Below are 22,216 nucleotides of genomic sequence, written 5' to 3'. Positions count from 1 at the left end.
ATGAAGATGATGGTGATGAAGATGGAGAACAGATCAGACATGAAACAGCGTCATCACAAACAGCTCACATCAACATTAAAAGTGTTTTACCTGTGCAGGTGTTCAGACAGCTCAGTGATGATGATGAAGGTGATGATGATGAAGGTTAACCTCCGTTAAATATAGTCCTGTTGTTTTTCTCTGTGTTTCTGTCGTCTGCTGTTGTTTGGATGGATTATTGGTTTTTACTCCGACACATCAGGCCCCGCCCCCACAGATTAACACACACCACACACACACACACACACAGAGCGGTCAGTCAGAGGCGGGGGTGGGGTGGAGGGTGGGGGGTTACAGCTGTTCTGGATTTACTCGGTCTCCCTGCAGAGGATTGTGGGATTTGTAGTTCACAAAAAGGGGGGGGGGGGGGTGAATCTGAACGTTCTTCACACACAGGTGACGTCAGCCAATTACAAGTCAGAGAGGAGACACCTGACAACACCATCTTACTCCTGACTGTGAATCTGATTATTGATCAGGGACCACCTGCAGTGCCTCCATAGACCACCAGGAGGCCCCGGACCAACAGTTGAGAATCTCTGGCCTGCACTTTAACCTGATGTACACCTCCCTGTAATGTCATTACACATCACAGCAACGCAGACTGTGATTGGTCGGTTTGGGAGCATCATTTCCTCCTCCATTTCAGAGAAATGAATGAATGAATTCAGATGATTCTCATTAATAATTAATGAGGTTTTATGGTTAAAATGTTCAGAATAATTAACAATAAGCAGCTATAGTCATCACCTGTATTATTTTTAAACCACAGATTATTGATGATCAGAAACTTGATTCATGTGTTGATGAATCATTAAACATTTAAAATGAATCAGTGTCTCTGGTTTAATTCATCAGGTTCATGTAGAAACAACACAAAGAGTTCACAGACATTTAAAATGATTTACTCCTCGTCCTGCTCTCTGATTGGACAAGCCAGCTGTCAGGCAGGCGGGAGGCGGGGCCTGAGAGCCGAATGAGCTGCTTCCATTGGTCGAATCCCGACCGATCCAGAGTCAGTCCCCGAGAGTTTGTGAGCGTCGGTGTGTTTTTTCAGCGGAGAGAGGGAGGCTGAAGAAAAGAAAAGAAAGACGCAGAAGAAGAGAAGTATTCTCCAGGTCGGTTTGGTTTTTCTGAAAGAAACAGAACAACAGGAGAAAGAGGAGAAGAAGAAGAAGAAGGAGGAGAAGAAGAAGAAGAAGGAGGAGGAGAAGAAGAAGAAGAAGAAGAAGAAGAAGAAGAAGAAGAAGAAAAGAGAGAAAACAGAGTTAAAGAAAAGAGTTTTTCTGTTTCTGGGATTTTTTTTTACTTTTTTTTACTGTGGGAGGAGAGACAGACACAGACAGACAGACAGACAGGAGGAGAGACAGACAGACAGACAGACAGGAGGAGAGACAGACAGTTCGTTTTAATCTTCCAGCTGTGACTGATTTTGATCAGGCAGTGAGACAGTCAACATCTGTCTGTCTCTCTCTCTGTCTGTCTGAGTCCCGGAGGACGGAGGATGTCACCGGGGTGTGTCACCGCCCTCAGCCGGACTTGCGGCTCCTCCGGCGGCAACATAGAGCTCTGACAGCCCGCTGAGGGAGAACCAGGACCAGGACTGTATTTAGATGTGGATCAGTTAACCCGGGTCAGGACAGTGGAGTGACAGTAAAGTGGGTTCAGGATGTCCTCGGAGCTGGCTCTGGGTCTGGTCTTCAGGGTTCTGCTGCCCCTCAGTCTGACTGCAGGTAAAATACAGTACTCACAGGCCAGATACTCTGATCCTGTACTGCAGTAATACTACAGATACTACAGTACTCTCAGTGTGTGTAGATGATTATCTGATTCTTCTCATAATGTTTTTATTTAAATGTGAAACTTTAATCTTCACTGTCAGAAACTGAAACCATTGATTAGTGATCAGATCAGTGATTGATTGATTGATTATCAGCTGATTCAGCTCATTTTGTTTTTTTATTAAACTCAGTTTATATTTTTATATAAAGTCTGTGTCTGTCAGAGCTGAAACATGAGTACAAATACTTCCATGTAGTAAACGTACTACAGTACTACAGTACAGTACTACAGAGACTCAGTTCTCCTCCTCTGGGTTTAAACTCGTTGGTGTATCAGTTTAATGAAGCTGCCAACAGCTGCCAGGCGGCCATCTTTGTTTGACCTCAGAGGTGAGATGTGTCCTCCATGTTCACGCTCAGTAAACCTGTTACCTGTTAGTCCTGGACCCACCTAGACCTCCTGAGCTCTGTCTGACAAGGACTTAGAGTCTCAACCTCCTGTTTCCTCACTGCTGTTAAAGACATGAACCTGTTAACTTTTAGTGATGTCACAGGTCAGTGATGTCACCATCTGTGTCCCAGATGGGTGTGGGTGTGTTGTCATGGTAACTGCCCCTGACAGAAGTCCGAATAACGCTCTCACATCAGGTTAGCATCGTTACTACTGTTAGCATCGTTAGCATCTCCCATCCAACAGAATGGCATCTGATGACTTTACAAAACCTTCCAGGACAGAGCAGCATGAAGCCTTAAATTCAGTTTTAAGGTGGAATTTCCCTTTAAAGCACCTCACATTCCAGAGGGAGGGGGAGGTGTGTGTGTTGACACACTGCTAACCACACACACACACACACACAGAGCCAGATGTTGTTACCTGAGAAAGTGGAACCAATCTGTGTGTGTTGGGGGAGGGGAGGATAAACAGGGGGGCGCACACTTCCTGTCTGCCCCCCCAACACTGTCTGCAGTGTTGTCACAGAGTAAACACACACACACACACACACACACACACACACACAGTCACTGCAGCTCAGTGACACAAACAGAACATATTGATAAACAATCTGATCAGATGTATTGATATTGTATTGATCAGACAGAATCTGATCAAAGTGAGTTTACACACAAGTCTTTACTTCAGTTAGTGGATACTGATCAGGTTTGATCTCCTTGTGAGAATCCCTCTGCTGAGTATTGATTGATTGATTGACTGATTGATTGATTATTGATTGTTGTGTTCACAGCGTGTGTGTTGCGGTTTAATGGATTCTCTCTGGTCTACGCCGTCCTGCTGCTGCTGCTGCCGCTGCTGCCCGACCCCTCCCCCACCACAGGTACAGATACCTGAGTGAACATCTGTCGCTGATGTTTCACTGATGACATCATCATAATTACAGTCATTTACTGATGATGTCACCAATCACACCAGGAAATAGACCAGACCCAGCTTGTGTGTTCCTGTGGGGGAGGAGGGGAGGGGCTGCTGTCTGAGGGACACATACATACATACACACACACACACACACACACAGCAGGTCTCAGGTGATGACAGGATGCTGGTTGTTTCCTGGAGGATCTTCCTGAGGAAACAGAGAGAATAGAGAGGTCATTTCTGGAGGGGGGGGCTGTTTGTACAGGAAATTAGATGACTCAGTGTGTGACATCACTTCCTGCGTTTCCCTGTTTTGTTTCTGAAAATGAAGGAAACCAAAGTTTATATGACTGTCACTGTGTGTTATACGAGTGTGTGTGTGTTTGTGTTAATGTGTGTGTGTGTGTGTGTGACTCCACAGTGTCATGAGATCATCAGCTTCAATCATGTTCAAATTCTGATTAATACGAAGAAAAGAGAAATGGTGAAATATCCCTTTAATCACATGTTACTGACACGTATGTTACAGATGTTTCACATGTTTATGTGAACATCATCTTCCTCCTTTAAGGACACAGTCAGCAGTACTACAGAGAAGTACAGTGATGTACAATGTAGTACAGTGAAGTACACTTTTTTTCATTACAAACAGGAAGTAAGTACAGCCCACCAAAATAAGAGTCTGTTACCTGTCTCCCAGGTAACACAGGTCGGTGTGTGATGGCGGTGTGTGTCTCCAGTTTCCTCTTCCTGTTACTTCAATCCTTCTTCCAGCTGACTACAGCAACACTGCAGCCTGAGTACAACTGTAAGATACACCTGTCTGTTTACCTGTCTGTCTGAACACCTGTCTGATCACCTGTCTGAACACCTGTCTGTATGATCACCTGTCTGAACACCTGTCTGATCACCTGTCTGAACACCTGTCTGTATGATCACCTGTCTGTTTACCTGTCCGTCTGCAGGTACGTCGTGGCAGAAAGCTCTTGGTCAGCTCGGCCTGGTGAGGTAAGAATGACATCATATGACACAGGAACAACACAGACTACTTCCTGTCTAACTAACACACACACACACACACACACACACACACACTGTTCCCGTTAAACTTTACTGACACATCAAAGAGGAGCAGACTTCAGACATGTGGTTTACTGACTCTGTGTGTGTGTGTGTGTGTGTGTGTGTGTGTGTGTTAGGGTTAGTGTGTGTGTGTGTGTGTGTGTGTGTGTTGCTGACTCAGCTCCTGTAAGTCAAACATCAGTGTATAATTTCATACAGGAGGAGGAGGAGAAGGAGGAGGAGAAGGAGGAGGAGTGTTTGTTTCTCACAGTCCAGAAAAGTTTGTGAAAAGTGAATCTTCTGTGAAACTTTTCCTTTTCCAGGTGTTTCCAACAGTGTCCTCAGGTGATCTCACCTGTCTGTAGGTGTTTTTAAAACATCTGGAATGAATCAGTTTGAATCTTTAAACCTGACAATAAACAGGAAGGACAGACAAACTACCGAAATAAGAGCAGTGTTGTTGTAGCAGTCTGTCCCTGCAGAGCACGACGACCTCGCTGATTGTGATCCTCTGACTGTGTGTGTGTGTGTGTCTATGTGTTACTGTGTGTGTGTGTGTGTGTGTGTGTGTGTGTGTGTAAGCAGTAGGAGGTTCAGACAGTAGTCCCTCTGTCTGGACTACATGGCTCTGCAAACACCTACACACACCAATAAACACACAGTAACACACAGTAACACACAGTAACACACAGTCAGGCTGGGGTTGAGCCACATGTTGACTCGTCTCCTGATTGTGTGAATCTGACCTGAGACAGTTTATTTACAGAGAGATGTTCAGACCTTCAGGAGATCATTGCAGGTTTGAGAAGCAGCTCTGAACTGTAAATACTGAACTCTCTGTAAATATGAAGAAACACACAGAGTTGTTTGAACAAACCCAGGTCCAGTTTGATCCCTGCAGGAAACATGGAGCCTGTTAATCAGCCTCCACAGGAGAACTGATCCTAGTCGAGTCCGATAGAAACCAAAGAAACTCAGAGAAGATTTTATGAAAACATGTCCGTGTCTGTGTGTCTCAGTCTGACAGGAAGTGATGCGGGCTCTGCAGTGAGACAGGTGTTTCCAGATGTCGGTGTGTTGTTCATCAGTCTGCTGACCTGGAGGCTGATCGTAAGACTGAACGCAGACACACACACACAGGTAACACACACACACACACTAATGAAGCAGGTGTAACCTTGTTAAATCGTCTCCTCTTGTTTCTTAACGAGGTTTCCTGTCTATTAGTGTGTAACTCAGTAAGCTATTTATTAACTGTAACCTCGTTATGTGACTGCATCAGGACACACACACACACACACACACACACACACACACACACACACACACACACATACACACACAGTAACACACTCTCAGTGTATAATGATTAGGTTTCAGGTTCAATCAGTTTATTATTCGAATTGTCGGAGTCTGTTTGTTAACATGAAACCAGAGCAGCATCAAGACACCAGACCACCTCCTCCTCCTCCTCCTCCTCCTCCTCCTCCTCCTCCTCCTCCTCCTCCTCCTCCTCCGTCTCTCAAACAGAGTCAGACCAGCAGAACGACTGGTTTTTAAACAATGTATCATTAAAATCAAACTCTGTTATGTCTCCTGTTTTCAGCCTCAGCAGGAGGAGACACAGCAGCAGGAGGAGGAGGAGCATCCAGGGGAAGAGCTGATGTTTGAGGGGGACTCTGTGCTCGGAGGGGAGGAGGGAGAGGAGGAGGAGGAGGAAGGCAGCAAAAACAGGGTCCTGGTTGAACTGGAGTCACTGGTTTGTAAAACCAGACAGATGATTGGAAACATATCAACGACCGGAGGAAAAGTCCTGCTGACGGCTCTGCTCGGACTCACAGGTAGAACCCAGTAGAAACTCACAGGTAACCAGTAGAAACTGTAGTTGGAGCTCGCCCTCCTTAGGTGTCCAGGTTCTGAACCAGGACAGGTGTGAATCCCACCTGGTGATGCAGCAGAGATTTGACCTTCAGTGACCTGCCACCCCCACCCCCCACCCCACCCCTCTCCTCCAGGTATCATGTTCCCCTCCCTCTCCTCCCTCCCCTACCTGCTCTGTTTCCAGGTGTTGTGTACCTGGTGGGCGTGGTCAGGTCAGGTCCCGCCCCTCCTCTTCAGGTGTGTGTCTGTGATGTCACTGTTCTACCCCTCTTCCCACTTCCTGCTCCTCTACTGCTACCAGCTGCCCTCACTGCAGGAGGCGTGGCCTCCCAACTGCACCTCCACCAGGTAACACAGAGTCAGATTCTGGCAGAGGAAACAATGAGAGTGAAGTCAGGTTCATGGAGGTCTGTCCTGTCTCCTTATATGATTATTGATCGCTGATTATTGGTTATTGTTTTCCTCTGCAGTGTGTTTGGCCTAGTGGCAGTGGTGGCAGTGGACTGCGGTGCCCCCTGGAGGCTGCAGGTGAACTCAGAGCTCAGCTGGTTTCACTTCATCAGTCCACTGATGCTGTTGCTGCTCTACTACACTGTGGCCAGTCTGTGGAGGAACCAGGTGAGAGTGATGTCATCATTTACCTGTTATGACGTCAGTGTTGCCCAGCTCTGATCGGCTGACAGTGTCGCGTGTCTCTTCAGCTGATCGACAGCGACGGTGTTCGGGGTGGAGAGAGGGCGGAATCGGCGGTCAGCGGGAGCTGTGACATCATCACCTCCACCAGCAACCTAAGTGATGAGGTCAGCGCTGACATCACAGTGGAGAGACGGAGGGAGCTGTGGAGGAGAGCTCACGATCGGCCCGAGTGCAGAGATGTACGCAAAATGATTTGTGTTTGATGTGTTTGTAGTTTAACCTCAGGTGATCTGGAAACCTGTCTCTGCTCTCAGGTGCTGCTGTCATCGACCAATGACAGCCCCTCTGAGTCTTTTGCCCCGCCCACACAGAGCACTGCCCTGGGATTGGATGTTTACTCTACGCCTCACTACTCTCTCAGCCAATCAGGTGAGATCTGTGTTTTGATCCACGCTCACCTTCAGACTCACGCTGTTATCCCAGCATGCATGTCAGACAGGTACGGACAGGTAAAGGTGAATTGAGGCTGATTCTTGTTTCTTATCTTGAGACAATTGAACCAACAGGCAGGTGAACAGGTGAACAGGTGAGGTTACTTTGCTGGATCTGTAAAATAAAACCATCATGTCTGTCAACATTAAAACACTGAAGCTTTACTGACCCATAATCCCCCTGTGATGACATCATAGCTGTGAAGATATCAGAGGTAATGGCGTACCTGCAGATCAGGTCAGGTGACCTTGTCTCTGTCCTGTTGTGTTTGATGCTACAGACACGTTGGAGACCTGCATTTTTGAGGGAGATGGATGGGAGGAGAGGGAGGGGGAGGAGGAGGAGGGAGAGGTGGACGTGAGGGGTGAGGAGGGGGGAGTCAGCGCCGCTTCCATGGCCTTCAGCTTCCTCCTCAAACAGAGCTACATCTGCGCTCTGATCTCCATGATGGCCTGGTCCATCACCTACGTGTCCTGGCTCACCTGTGTCCTGCTGCTCTGGTCATGTGTCCTCTGGATGATGCGAGAGCGCCGCCGCTACACGCTGATGTCATCGCCCTGGCTGGTCGCCTACGGCAACCTGCTTGTCATCCTGCAGTATGTCTACAGCTTTCCCTCCATACAGGAAGTGCCCGGACTGTTCCCCAGGAAAGACGACCCCTGCAGGGAGCTCGCCTCTAAGGTACCACTACTACTGTAATCTGATTACTGCAGAATATCATCTGATCGGCAGGGTAATCTGATTATCAGACTGTTTAATCTGATTATCAGATAGTTTATCTGATTATATTTAATCTGATTATCAGACTGTTTGATTACATTTAATCTCATGATATTTAATTTGATTATGTTTAATTTGATGACATTTAATCTGATTATATTTAATCTGATCATGTTGCAGTTGCTGTGTCTTCTGACCTTCTGGCTGCTGCTGCGTCAGGCGCTGACTGAGAAGAGAGACAGACAGACACACACACACCTGTCTACCATCACTGTCCGCATAGAAGGTAAGACACCTGTCTGTCTGTCTTATTGACCACCTGTCTGTCTGTCTGAGGGTCACCTGTCTGTATGTCCTCCAGAGGACCAGAGAGCAGATCAGGATCAGCACCAGAAGAAGAAGGACGTGTCATATGAGGAGGTGCTGCTCCTGGGAGGAGGAGGAGGAGGAGTTCAGATGGAGGCTCTGGTTGCCGTGGTAACCAGGATGTTTGTTAAATACTGGATCTATGTCTGTGGAACAATGTTTTTCTTCGTCAGCTTTGAGGGGAAAATCGTCCTCTACAAGGTCATTTACATGGTGATGTTCCTCTGCTGCGTTGCTCTGTACCAGGTAATACTACTACTACTGCCTACTACCACTACTGCTACTACTACTACTACTACTGCTACTACTACTGCTGCTGCTGCTGCTGGTAGTTGGATCACTGATTAGATGACTCTGAAATGATGAGACATCAAACAGTTTAACAAATCTGATTTACAAAATCTACCTGTCTGTCTCTACCTGTCTGTCTCTGCTTGTCTGTCTTTGCCCGTGCAGTTGAACTACGAGCGTTGGCGTGCCTTGCTCAGGGGTTTCTGGGTAGCTGTGGTGGTTTACTCCATGCTGGTTCTGATCCTGGTCTACACCTTCCAGTTCCCTTCGTCCCCCCACACCTGGAGTTACTACACTGGACTCAGCACCCACAGGTATGAGGAGGGAGATTTGTTTGGGGCAGCCTGATACAGACTCTGATGTTTCTAATGTTTCTAATGTGTCTTAAAGTCTCTCTGTGTGTCTGCAGGTTGGAGGACGTTGGTCTGGAGAAGTTCTCAGTTCCTGTTCTCTTCACCAGGATCTTCATCCCTGCAGCGTTTTTACTGGTCAGACTCAGACTCAGACTCAAATTCAGATTCAGATTCAGATTCAGACTCAGACTCAGACTCAGATTCAGATTCAGATTCAGATTCAGAATCAGAATCAGATTTAGACTCAGATTCTCTACTGTGATGAAAGTGATGTTTTATCGTTGCCGTGGTAATCAAGTGTGTTGTCATCTTTGTTCTACAGGTGTGTATTGTTCACCTTCATTATTTCCACGAGCCGTTCCTACAGCTGACTGACCTGAAGACTGTGGTGGACACACACAACAGCACCATCACGAGGTAACACACACACATTCACCTGTGGGCCCGAGGTCTGACTGTCCTGCTGCTCCTCACCTGTCTCACTGTTACCTGTCTCTCTGCAGGTTGGTCCACTCTGATGGCAGCCTTGTTGACCTGTCGGTGGGCGGAGCTCCTCAGCTCCTCCTGGAGGAGGAGAAGAGAGGAGGTCAGAGGGAGAGAGAGGAGGAGACAGAGGAGAAGTGGATAAAGACAGGAGGAGAAGAGGAGGAGGAGGAGGAGTACCCCTGTGTGTTTGACAGGGAAACCCTGTCTGACCACATCACAGGTAAACACACTGCACCATCACACCTGAGAGATTTGAGTTTGAAACAGGAAGCAGACTCTTGCTGTCTCCCCCTCAGTGCTGGTCTCCTGGAGGTTGGTGGTGGATCGTCTCTCTGTGCTGTTCCTGCGCCTCCTCCTCTCCCTGCAGCGGCTGCAGCGCCTCCTCTGGTGGCTCTTGGAACTGCACATCGTGAAGATCGTCTCCTCCTACATCATCTGGGTCTCTGTGAAGGAGGTCAGAGTCTGACCCGGTCTCTGGGGCTGGTTTACTGTCTGTCTGACCTGTCTCTCCCTCTGACCTGTCTCTCTCTCTCTCCAGGTGTGTGTGTTTAACCTGCTGTTCGTGCTGTGTGTGGGTGTGGCTCTGCCCTGCAGGGCATGGCGCCCCCTGCTGTCAGGAGTTTGTACAGTCTGGACCTGTGTGGTGACGGTCTGTAAAATGTTGTACCAACTCAACGTCGTCCAGCCAATCAGATACTCCTCCAACTGTACCATGGTAACCACAGCAACAACATCTTAACTGTCCGACTGTACACCAGTCTGTCTCTGACCCGTCTGTTTCTCTGTAGCCAGATAACTCCAGCACCGACCTGTCTCGCTCGGTTCTTTACGCTGGTCCAGTTGACCCCGCGCAGTGGGTGGGGCTTCGCAAGACTGATGGAAAACTGCTGGACTACCTGAGAGTGAGGAGTGACATCATCACTCATAAATATATCAATAGTAAAGCTCAAACATTAAAAATGTTTAATCTGAGAACGTCTGAAAAACTATGATGATCACTAAGAACTGAAAACTGAGCTAGCATCATGCTAACCTTCCTCTAAAGCACAATCTGATTATGTTAGCTCTGGTAACATAGCGTAATGCTAATCCAATTTTGTCTTTACAGTATAACCTGATGATGTTAGCACTGTTAGCGTTCGAGGTCACAGTTTACCGACACCAGGAGCTCTACCGCCTCCGCCATAACAAAGTCCCACCCCCTACCAGAACGCTGTTTCATGACATCACCAGGCGTCACCTGGACGACAGCGTGCTGAGCTGTGTTAAATACTTCCTCAACTACTTCTTCTACAAGTTTGGACTGGAGGTGAGGGGTGTTCATTTTAGCATGGCAACAAGCTAACTTCCCCTGGAATAAAACCATTCTCACACTCTTCCTCAGACCTGCTTCCTGTTGGCCGTGAATGTGATTGGTCAGCGGATGGATCTGTTCGCTGTAGGCCATGCTTTTGGTCTCATCACCGTCCTGTCACATCGCAGCAGGAAGTGCATCGCCTCAGTGTGGCCCAAGTACTGCTACTTCCTGTCAGGGTTGTTGTGTTTTCAGTATGTGCTGTGCATCGGGTTCCCTCCTGCTGCCTGTAAAGGTACAAACTCACCTGAAGACAAAGTGTTGGGATTAATTACTCCACAGTGAAGATTAAATATGTCCTGACCTGTCTTTGTACACACAGATGAAAGTGATATCAGGATTAAACTCAAAACAAAAATTATAAATCCTGAAAATCTAAGATCAAATGACAAAAGTTCAAATTAAAACCTTTTTTTTTTGGTAAATTTCTGAATTTAAACTCACACTTGTTGCAGATTATCCGTGGAGACCTCCGTCCTCCAACATGGACTCCAATGTGGTGAAATGGCTCTTCCTCCCTGATTACCTGACACCACCGAACCCCCTCTTCCTCCTCTGTAAGACCATCACCATCACCATCATCACCATCACCAATCTATGTTAAATGATGTGAATACACTAGAACCTGTTTACTGTGTGTTTCCTGACCTTTCAGATGACTTCCTGCTCCTCCTCGGGGCGTCGCTGCAGCTGCAGGTGTTTGAGGAGGAGCTTCAGGCGTCTGTTCAGATCCTCGCAGGAGACAACAGTGAGCTGGACGGAGATGACGGACAGATCTGTGATCTGATCCAACGACTCCGCCTCAACACCGTCCCCGACTTCATGCTGTGCAGGTAAACCCCGCCAACTATCCACCTGTCTGTCCACCTGTCTGTCTCTCTGACCTCTGTGTGTGTGTTCAGGTCTTACCTGGACATGATGAAGGTCATCATCTTCAGCTACATGTTCTGGTTTGTCCTCACCATCATCTTCATCACCGGGACCACCAGGTGAGCGGGCGGAACCACACTTACCTGCAGAAAGTGAACTTTACTCTTTAAATAACAACTCAGGCGTCTCAACGTTAAATCAGACAAATGTTTAAAGTTGACCAACAGTACTGTGCTGTACTGTTCTAGGATCAGTATCTTCTGTATGGGTTACCTGGTCGCCTGTTTCTACTTCCTGTTGGTGGGCGGAGAGCTGCTGCTTAAACCAGTGAAATCCATCCTGGTGTACTGGGACTGTCTGATTGGCTACAACGTGTTCGTCATCACGATGAAGAATATTCTGTCGGTGAGAAATACCACCACCATCATCATCATGTTCACCATGTTTACAAATGTTTTCAGAGTCGCATCAATATCTGTCTCTCTACCTGTCTGTCTCTCTACCTGTCTGTCAGATCCTGGCCTGTGGTTTCATTAAGTCGTTGGTGTTGAATCATTGTTGGTTGATTCAGCTCTTCAGTCTGGCCTGCACCATCAAAGGATACACCAAACGTATGTAAACTGTCTGTCTACCTGTCTGTCTACCTGTCTGTCTGTCCGCCTCTCTAACTCTGTGTCTGTCTGTCTGTTTGCAGCGGAGCAGCAGAGCAGTAAACAGTGTGAGCTGCCGAGCGACGAGGCCGGGATCATCTGGGACGGCGTCTGTTTCTGTTTCCTGTTGTTGCAGAGGAGAGTCTTCAGGAGTCACTACTTCCTGTACGTGGTCCTGGACCTGCAAACCACACAGCTCCTGGCCTCCAGGTACACACTCACAACACCCACCCACTGTATAACAACACACACGACGACACACACAGTCACATGATGTCAATGTGTGTGTGTTGCAGGGGGGCGGAGCTCTTTGAGGCGTCCACAGTAAAGGCTGTCAGAGCAAGACTGGAGGTGGAGAAGACGTCCATGGACCTGCTGAAGAGACAGTAAGAGACAAACAGGGCTGAACGCAAGACCAGCACAAGTCCAAGACCAGTCCAACACCTCAGAGACTGAGTCAAGACCAAGTCTAAAAGACACAAGTCAGAGTCTAAATGGGCTTAAAACCGACTCCAGTCTGATTCATAACATCCATGAGACAAGACAGAGATTTTAACCAAATTGTCTGGAGACCAGAGATCTACGATAGGACTCACTCACACTACAGCCATAGACATGTTGACTCGATAAGACCTGGACACAGTTAATTCAATTGTGTCAGATCCTGGACCAGGTGTTAATGGACAGAACCACTTCCTGTCTCTGTGTTTCCTTCAGGATGGAGAGGATTAAATCTCGACAGCAGAAGTTTCGCAGAGGAAAAGAGAAAATGTTGAGTTTGACCCAAGACAACTTCCACACCGACGGTCTGTAAACAAACCCCCGTTGTCATGGTAACAGACTGGGATACACAAAATCAGCTGATGTGAGCTGTAATGTTTTGATTTGTAGGTCAGGAAAACAAGAAGGGCCAGCGACAGAAGGAGTGGTGGAGACCCTGGGTAAACCACGCCTCCAGTGAGTCACATGACCTCTGACATCATCTCCTTCACCTGTCAGGTGGTATTTTTCATTATGTCTCTGTGTAATGGCCTGTCTGCCTGCAGTGGTGAGGAGTGGTGACTACTACCTGTTCGAGACAGACAGTGAGGAGGAGGAGGAGGAGAAGAAGGAGGAGGAGGAGAAGAAGGAGGAGCAGGACCTTCCTGAGAAATCAGCCTTCCAGGTGAGAGTCTCCATGACTGTATACCTGAACCTGTTCTCATGAACACACCATGACCCACAGAGCTGATCTGCAGCAGTCAAACAGTCTTCATCAGAGTCTCAGTGATTATAATAACAGATTTATTTCCATGGACCCTGAGCAATTAAATCTACCAATAAATAATAATAAACTTTATTGCTGTAACAAACTGATGTTATCTTCTGTTTGTCTTCATTTGTCAGTTTGTCTACCACGCCTGGATAACAGACTCCAGAACAGCAATGAGAGCTCGAAACAACCAGAAGAAACTCTGGAAGAAGAATTCCTCTGAACGAAGGAGCAGGAGGGAGGAGAAGAAAGGAGGTGATCTCCTTTAGTTTGATCAAATGCTTCACACAAGCATAAAAGATAAATTCTCTGTGTCTTAATCCAAACATTCAGAACCAACCAGGTAAAAGCAGCGTCGTCTGGTAAAGTTAGACATTTGTTAAGTTCCCAGTCAGTAACTATGACTCCTTTTCCTCAGCAGCTGGAGTCATAGAGGTGATGGAGGAGGTGGAGGAAGATGGAGAGGAGGAGGAGGAGGAGGAGGAGAAAGAGGAGGGACCAGGTAGGAGATTTACCCACCGGAAACAAAAAAACACCATAAAAATGAATTTAAAACTGTGCTGGTCCACGGTGAATGAAGAGGTGACGTTGTGTGTTTCAGACACTGTGTTGCATCGGTTCTCCAACACTCTGCGGTTCTGTTGGGTTCTGCTGTCTGCTCTGCTGGACTCTCTCACTGCCTGGCTCAGCGGTTTGTGTCAGGAACACATCGACATCTCCACTGTCCTCCGCATTGAGCGCTGCATGCTAACACAGCAGGCTAAACAGGTGCACACTCAGGACTACAGTTCCCTACAGGGTGTGAGGTTTTTAAAACGACAGCAAAAGATGGACGACCTGTTTGGTGTTTATTTGTGTTTTTTATTTGTTTGGTTATCAGGGTAATCTGCCCACCAGAGAGGCAATCAACGTTTACTACCAAGAGCAGATGATGAAAACATCCAGAGAGTCAGGTCTGGACTACAGTACCTATGAGGCTGATGGGCAGGCCTCAGCAGCTAGAGAAAGGGAGGAGGAAGACGGAGAAGAGGGAGTAAGTCCGGATACAGATGAAGAAGCAGGAGGTCAAACAGCAGATGTGAAACCAGAGCCAGGAGCAGATGGTCCAGCAGATCCACATACTGAAGGAGGAGCAGTATTAGAAAGAGGTTGTGTATGTGAAGTAAAACCAGAAAATGTTCCAGGAAGAGATCCACCTGGAACAGATACAGACTCAGAGACAGCAGACGGTCCAGCTTCAGGAGCTGAGCCAGAGGCAGGACCAGCAGAAGGTGACCCAGCAGTGGAAGTTAAAAATGAAGATCTCCCAGAATGCACGGTGGCTAAAACCAGCCAAAGATCACGACCCAAACTGTCCAGGATGGAGAGAGTCCAGTCTTCATCTTCTTTATCTTCAGAGGAAGAAAAGATCGGTCAGACTTACAGGTCAGTCCTGAAGCCACATCATAAATTACCTCTGTCAGTCTGTGGTGTTAACTCTCTTTTTGTTTGAACAGTCAGTGAAGAATTGAACCAACAACTTCCTGTTGATACGCAGCCAACTCACGTCCTCTACCAGCGCCTCTTGCCCCGCCTCCCCCTCCTCTGCTCTCCTCCCACCCTCATACAGCCTTGCTTTGGGGCTGGACCTTCAGGAGGAGGAGGAGGAGGCAGAGGAGGTGAGACAGAGTGAGGATGAACAGGTGAAGAGGAGGCGGGAAGTGGGGTCAGGATTCAGGAAGCGGCTGCTGGTTCAGACTCCAGGGGCAGATGAGCGACTTCCTGTCTGACTCTGCCTCCACTTACTGTCCACTGGCATCTCGCACTCAGGAGCTGACTGCGAGCGAGCTGCTGAGGAACAGGTGAGGACAGGTGAGTCACAGAGATCAGTCACCTGTCACCTGCTGATGCTTCACACGCTGCCTTTCTGTGTTTTAGGACTTTCTATCGACGAGGAGCTGGAGGCATCAGATCATTTCTATGGTAACCAGCCACAGCTGCTCCAGCTGTGCTACGCCCTCTACAACATCCTTGCAGCCAGGTAAACTCTCCATGACAGGTAACACCATAGAAACCTCTCCAATGAACTGCTTCTTCTCATCAAACACAGATCGGTTATCACTATGCAGACAATACTGTTGTTTACATTTCAGCTTCTCCTGACAACACGAGCTCTGTTGTTTCTCTGAGTGACTGAATGACATTTACCTTTGAATATCGATAAACTGAACAGGCAACAGAATGAAATAAAAGTGTTTGGTGTAAAGAGACAGATTCATCAGACAGTATGAACATGAGTTCCACCTCCATCCTCCCTCAGGTCAGAGACAGTGTGTTATCTCGTCATCGTGTTGAACCACATGGTGTCGGCCAGTTGTCTGACACTGGTACTTCCTGTTCTGGTGTTTCTCTGGGCAACACTGTCCGTCCCTCGACCCAGTAAGACGTTCTGGATGACGGCCATCATCTACACCGAGGTTCACACAAGCTGATTTTTTTTAACTTGCTGACTGTTTATAGTTTATATAAAACTGTAACTGATCTATCCGTCCAATTCATGTGTAAACTGTCTGTCCACCTGTCCTGTTCACGTGTCCTCAGGTTACCATCGTCATCAAGTATTTCTTCCAGTTTGGTTTCTTCCCATTCAACCAGAAGCTGGAGGTGGATCGATCCAAACCATTCCACCCCCCAAACATCCTGGGGGTGGAGAAGAAGGAAGGCTATGTCCTGTACGACCTGCTGCAGCTGCTCACTTTATTCTACCACAGAGCCACACTCAAGGTACAAGACACTAAATTATACCAACTCAGAGCCAAGATACAAAACAGGAACTTACCCAACAACATTCTTCCTCCTCTGCAGTGCCATGGACTCTGGGACCAGACTGTTACCACGGATGCTGATGCTGTCCATCACCATGACAACCAGGCCAGCTGCACTGACGCTGCCACCTCCATCGATGTGGCCGACCCTACCAACACACTGCGACGACGAGGCAGGAGACGGACACGGTCCAGCTCCACCCAGCTGCGCTCTCCTGCAGGTAGAATCAAACATACCTTTACACAAGACAACGCTGAATGAAAGGTTCAGGACAAACTGAAGAATTATAAAGAGTCAGATCAGTTGTTCTCAAAATATCAGATGATTCTGGTTCCAGCCTTTAGTGTTTAGTCTGATGATCTGTAATAATGAAAATGTTTTGATGTTTTCTTGTTGTTTTCAGGCAGTGTGAGCTCCAGACCTCAGCAGCCTGGCAGGTTTGATCTGCTGTTGGAGAAACTCAGAGAACTTTCCATTAGAGCCAAGAAGTACTCTGTTAGCAGGTATGCTAACACTAAAGCTAACTGTCCAGTGAATGCTCTTTGTGTTTTTGGACAAACCACATCATCAGATGATCTTTCACTCTTTCAGGTGTATGTCTGTTTACCATCCAGTCTGTCAGTTCTTCAGAGCTCTTATCCAACCAGAGTACAGCGCCGTCACCGATGTTTACGTCCTCATGTTCCTTGCCGACACTGTCGACTTCATCATCATCGTCTTTGGCTTCTGGGCCTTTGGAGTAAAGTTTGATTTAATAACCATTTTCTTTACATTTCACTGTGAGCTGAAACTTTGTTCACATCAGTAGTCTGTTTTATTCTGATGGTTTTTAGAAACACTCTGCAGCTGCTGACATCACTTCCTCCCTCTCAGAGGATCAAGTTCCTGAAGCTTTCCTGGTGATGGTCCTGATCCAGTTTGGTACGTCTTCTTGTCTGTCTACCTGTCTGTCTACCTGTCTGTCTACTTGTTTACCTGTCTCACTGTTTATCTGCCTGTCTGCAGGTACCATGGTGATAGACAGGGCTCTATATTTGAGGAAGACAGTTTTAGGGAAGCTGGTTTTCCAGGTGATTTTGGTGTTTGGGATTCACTTCTGGATGTTCTTTATCCTACCAACAGTCACTGAGAGGTAACTCACCTTTACCTGTTGTTCATGATCAGTTTAGTTCAATCTGGATGAGATAAACCAGTGTGGGGTCATACAACAGTGCTGTTACTGTTTGTCTCCAGGCGTTTCAATCAGAACCTGGTGGCTCAGCTCTGGTACTTTGTGAAGTGCGTTTACTTCGGACTGTCTGCCTATCAGATCCGTTCTGGTTACCCAACACGAGTTCTGGGAAACTTCCTGACAAAGAGCCACAACTACCTCAACTTGTTCCTGTTCCAGGGGTGAGTCTCCATCAGAGTCCAATACTAACACAACTGTCCTATTGTTAGCTTAGCACAAAGACTAGGAGCATGGGGAAACTGTCTGTCTGACTACCTGACTGTCTCTCGACCTGTCTGTCTGTCTGTCCTCTTGTAGTTTCCGTCTGGTTCCCTTCCTGACGGAGCTGAGGGCAGTGATGGACTGGGTGTGGACTGACACCACCCTGTCTCTGTCCTCATGGATCTGTGTCGAGGACGTCTACGCCCACTGCTTCGTCTTAAAGTGTTGGAGGGAGTCGGAGAAGGTACAAGAAGTCCATCTGTGTGTATTTGTACACAGAGGTACTCTGAACATCATGGTCAGAGGAAGTGTGTGTATTGATGTGTGTGTATTTGTATTTGTACACAGAGATACCCTCAGCCTCGGGGTCAGAAGAAGAAGCGGGTGGTGAAGTACGGGATGGGCGGTCTGATCGTTCTGTTATTGATCTGTATTGTCTGGTTTCCGCTGCTCTTCATGTCGCTCATAAAATCTGTCGCTGGAGTCGTCAACCGACCGCTCGACGTCTCTCTGACCATCACACTAGGGGGTTTTCAGGTAAACACACCTGTACTGACTCAACTGTACCTGTAGTACTGTAACAGCAGCATGTATTAGCAGTAGTATTAGCAGTATTAGCAGCAGTATTAGCAGTAGTATTAGAAGTACTATAACATGTTGTTGTTGACAGCCGATCTTTACGATGAGTGCACAGCAGAATCAGCTCAAAGATCTGACTGGGAACGACTTCAACTCCTTCGTCAGCTCCTACAGTTACACACCTGTAAGTACTCTGTAGTATTAGTACACACAGTTCACAGTATTCATTCCTGCCGTAACTCTGTTTCCTGTGTTTCCCAGAGTGCCTTGCAGTTCCTGGAGGCGTATGGTCACGAAGATGTGACAGTGGCAGAACTACAGGGCAGCAGTAACTCTCTGTGGACCATCAGTCCTCCCAGCAGGCAGTACCTGAGCCAGGTGCTGAACCTGGACCACTTCCCCCTCACCGTGTCCTGGACTGTTCAGAGGTCAGCTCTCAGTAATCAATCATCAATACTTATCAATAAATCCCCCTGATAGTCAATCACTCATCACCTCTAACAACTGCAGTGTATGTAGTTACCACTGTAGTACAAAGAGTAGTAGTACTGGTAATGGTAGTATCAGTAGAAGGTGCAGCAGAGGAGGATTTAACTATACTGAAACTGCTTCCATAGTAAAGTATTAGCAGTAGTATTGACAGTAGCAGTAGTAGTTGGAAAGTACAGAGTTCAGCAACTTGATGTCACTGATCAATAATCAATCAATCATCAGTTAACTGAGCAGATTAATAACATTGTTTTAAACAGGAACCTGAGTCTGGGAGCGAAGGCAGAGCTTGCTTCAGGTAAACATGTGACTTACCTGGATGACCAGACTCGTCTGGAGCTGATCGAGCTGCTGAACGGGACCAGGACACTTCCTGTGTGAGTAATGATAACACCTGAGGACAGGTGCAGGTGTGTAGTTGTGTAGTTGTGTGTTAAACACCATCATCGTGTCTGTTTTCAGGGTCATACAGGAAGTGTTTCCATGTTTCATCCGAGCTCCGAGTGACTCCAATGCCAAACCCATCGAACAGCTTTACCCAGGTTTGATTTTATCTTCACAGGAAACAAACATCTTTAAGTGATGCTGCCGCTGTTTAATTATCTTAAAATGTAAAATCCTCCAATCACGTGGCTTCTCTCGTCTCTTGTCCTATCAGATGACCGCTACAAGGACATCCTGCTGGCTCTGGAGAGGTCAACCAATCAGAGCAGAGAGATCCAGGAGTGGTGGATCGTTGACCAACCGATTGGCAGCCTAGTGCCAGTGGGGGGCGGAGCGTCTCTGAGTGACAGGAGGGAGGCGGGGCTTCAGCTGTTTGTGTTCAGTGATAAAGTCAGTCCTCCGAGTCTGGGCTTCCTGGCAGGATACGGGTAATTACTGTCTCCAAGTACTGAGAGTACAACTGCAGTAACAGGAGTACTATCATATTATACTCACATTCCTCCTCCTCCTTCCCCACAGCATCATGGGATTGTACGCATCGGTGGTGTTGGTGATTGGGAAGTTTGTCAGAGAGTTCTTCAGTGGGATCAGTCACTCCATCATGTTCGAGGAGCTGCCCTGTGTCGACCGCATCCTCAAACTCTGCACCGACATCTTCCTGGTGACTCAGATCAATTTAATCTGATCAACAATCTGATCATCTTAATCTGATCAATTTAATCTGATCAGTTTCAGTTTGATCATCTGATCAGTTCTGATGCTTTAATCTGATTGGTTGTTTGTCTGTTTCAGGTGAGAGAGACAGGTGAGCTGGAGTTGGAGGAGGAGCTTTACGCCAAGCTGATCTTCCTGTATCGATCACCAGAGACTCTGATCAAATGGACGCGACGCTGATCGACCTCATTGATCGTAAACACTGATTATTGGCTGATCACAGACCTGGACGTTGTCAGCTGAAGCTGAACATGTGGATCCTTCAGTGTTCTTTAAATGTTACAGAGGGAACCTCCAGGGAGCGTCCAGACGTTCTCCAGATGTTCTCATGAAGAACAAAGGAACAGTCAGAAGTTAAAGAACCAGACTGGAACTTAAATGTTTACAGAACATCGTTTAAAGGTTTCAACAAAGTGAACTTTTGAGAGAACTTAACTGGAACTCTACTGGAACTTTACCTGTTCACCAGGTGACCAATAGGAGCAGCCAGGGGGCGGAGCTAACCCTGACAACAACCTAATCATTCCGAACTGATCTCAGGACAGTGTCATGGAAATATTATTGTATCAATTATTGATGATTGATTATCAACAACTGCAGGGATATGTCACATCCTGGAAAACCTGGAATTATTTAATGTAGCTTTCAAGTCCTGGAAAGGTCCTGGAAAACAAAAAGGGACTGAAACTGCACACAAACTTTAACAAATCTCATGTTTTAAGAAGTAATTTTCCAGGACCTTTTCCAGGACCTTTTCAATGACTTCATGTGAGAGGACTTGTCTGTAAACACTGTCGAGTCTGCTCAGCTGTTTCCACTTATTTTTACTTAAAACTTCACAGAACAAAACTTTATTTTAGCTCACGTTAGCTCATGTTAGCTCATGTTAGCTCATGTTAGTTCTGCTTTAGCTTTAGCTGAAACAGCCTTTAGCACAACATCAGCTCTGTTCTCTGTTCATGGCAGGTGGTCTCAGGTTAGTCCAGGTTGTGATGCATTCACAGCTTAAACCAGAACTCAGTCCTGTAACCTGAACGTCTCTGACTCTGATTCATCTCCACACCAGGTCTCTGTCAGGTCCACGTCACACCTGTGCTCAGGTAGAAGCTGAGTAAAGCTAACTCCATCATTCAGAGGAAAATAAGTGAAAACAGCTGCTGGGTCAGGACATGACACTGGAACCACAGAGAATATTGAGAAACAGGAAGTCAAACTAACTTTCAGAATAAATTAGATTCAAATGGTTTGTTGTTTTATCTGATGTTCGTTCAGTGTTTCTGTCAAACTAACGTGAATCTGTGAAAATAAATAAAACTTCTATTCACCAGACTGAGTCAGCTGTTTGACCAGAGACCTGAGACCAGAGACCAGAGACCTGAGACCAGAGACCTGAGACCAGAGACCAGAGACCAGAGACCTGAGTTGGACTGAGACCTGAGACCAAAGATCAGAGACCTAAGACCAGAGATCTGAGACCAGAGACCTGAGACCAGAGACCAGAGACCAGAGACCAGAGACCTGAGACCTGAGACCAGAGACCAGAGACCAGAGATCAGAAATTAGAGATCAGAGACCTAAGACTAGAGATCTGAGACCAGAGACCTGAAACCTGAGACCTGAGACCTGAGACCTGAGACCTGAGACCGGAGACCTGGGACCTGGGACCTGAGCTGATGAACCTGGTTCTCTGGTCAGGGTTAGGGTCAGCGTCGACTCTTCATCAGTGATTTCATCTCTTCTGATTGTCCAGGTTAAAATGATGTAGTTTAAACAGTGAGTTAAACACTCTCCTGCCATTCTGTGAATATTCTCATTCATTCATTCATTCATCCAGGTCATAGTTATCTCAAGGAAAAAGTTTAATTGAAAGCAACTGTAACTGCAACTATAACTAAGTCCAGTTGCTTTCGATTAGACTCTCCTGCCATGTTCCTCCTCAGAGATAAAACTGGGATATAAACATGTATCACACACCATCTGGTGATCTCCTCCATCTCTGAATTAGAGTCACCTGACGTCACTGCAGCCCTCTCCTCACCTGTTCACCTGTCCACAGGTGAATTGGACTGAAGATAGAAACATTGATGAGACAGATTTGAAGTGAATGTGCTTTATTGTGATTCATTAATGAAAATGATCCACTTTCTG

The 22,216-nt window shown here is 46.9% G+C and overlaps 1 protein-coding gene across 1 annotated transcript; it reads left to right on the top strand.

The window, feature by feature from the left end:
- Window positions 1–1,058: 1,058 nt before the first annotated feature.
- LOC108890116 (piezo-type mechanosensitive ion channel component 2) lies at window positions 1,059–21,395 on the top strand. Its single transcript, XM_051067400.1, has 55 exons — window positions 1,059–1,772; window positions 3,065–3,154; window positions 3,893–4,000; window positions 4,158–4,200; window positions 5,274–5,394; window positions 5,861–6,095; window positions 6,270–6,483; window positions 6,606–6,753; window positions 6,837–7,010; window positions 7,086–7,200; window positions 7,544–7,944; window positions 8,164–8,269; window positions 8,345–8,595; window positions 8,806–8,954; window positions 9,050–9,128; window positions 9,316–9,410; window positions 9,497–9,699; window positions 9,776–9,933; window positions 10,018–10,194; window positions 10,268–10,381; window positions 10,588–10,788; window positions 10,864–11,068; window positions 11,289–11,390; window positions 11,489–11,666; window positions 11,736–11,822; window positions 11,952–12,108; window positions 12,218–12,314; window positions 12,398–12,563; window positions 12,650–12,739; window positions 13,071–13,159; window positions 13,245–13,310; window positions 13,400–13,518; window positions 13,740–13,860; window positions 14,024–14,107; window positions 14,207–14,373; window positions 14,486–15,074; window positions 15,164–15,263; window positions 15,377–15,625; window positions 15,905–16,061; window positions 16,186–16,368; window positions 16,450–16,630; window positions 16,814–16,913; window positions 17,002–17,149; window positions 17,244–17,331; window positions 17,416–17,542; window positions 17,644–17,802; window positions 17,939–18,086; window positions 18,191–18,379; window positions 18,513–18,605; window positions 18,683–18,849; window positions 19,171–19,287; window positions 19,373–19,452; window positions 19,569–19,782; window positions 19,874–20,015; window positions 20,147–21,395. Exons 1-55 carry the CDS (start codon window positions 1,709–1,711, stop codon window positions 20,246–20,248), a joined length of 8,307 nt encoding a protein of 2,768 aa, XP_050923357.1. The 5' UTR covers window positions 1,059–1,708; the 3' UTR covers window positions 20,249–21,395.
- Window positions 21,396–22,216: the final 821 nt, after the last annotated feature.

The sequence above is a fragment of the Lates calcarifer genome, unplaced genomic scaffold (genome assembly GCF_001640805.2).
Source record: "Lates calcarifer isolate ASB-BC8 unplaced genomic scaffold, TLL_Latcal_v3 _unitig_1690_quiver_535, whole genome shotgun sequence".
Lineage (NCBI taxonomy): Eukaryota > Metazoa > Chordata > Actinopteri > Centropomidae > Lates > Lates calcarifer.
Note: the sequence above shows the minus strand (reverse complement) of the source record. Positions and strands in the feature narration are given on the sequence as shown.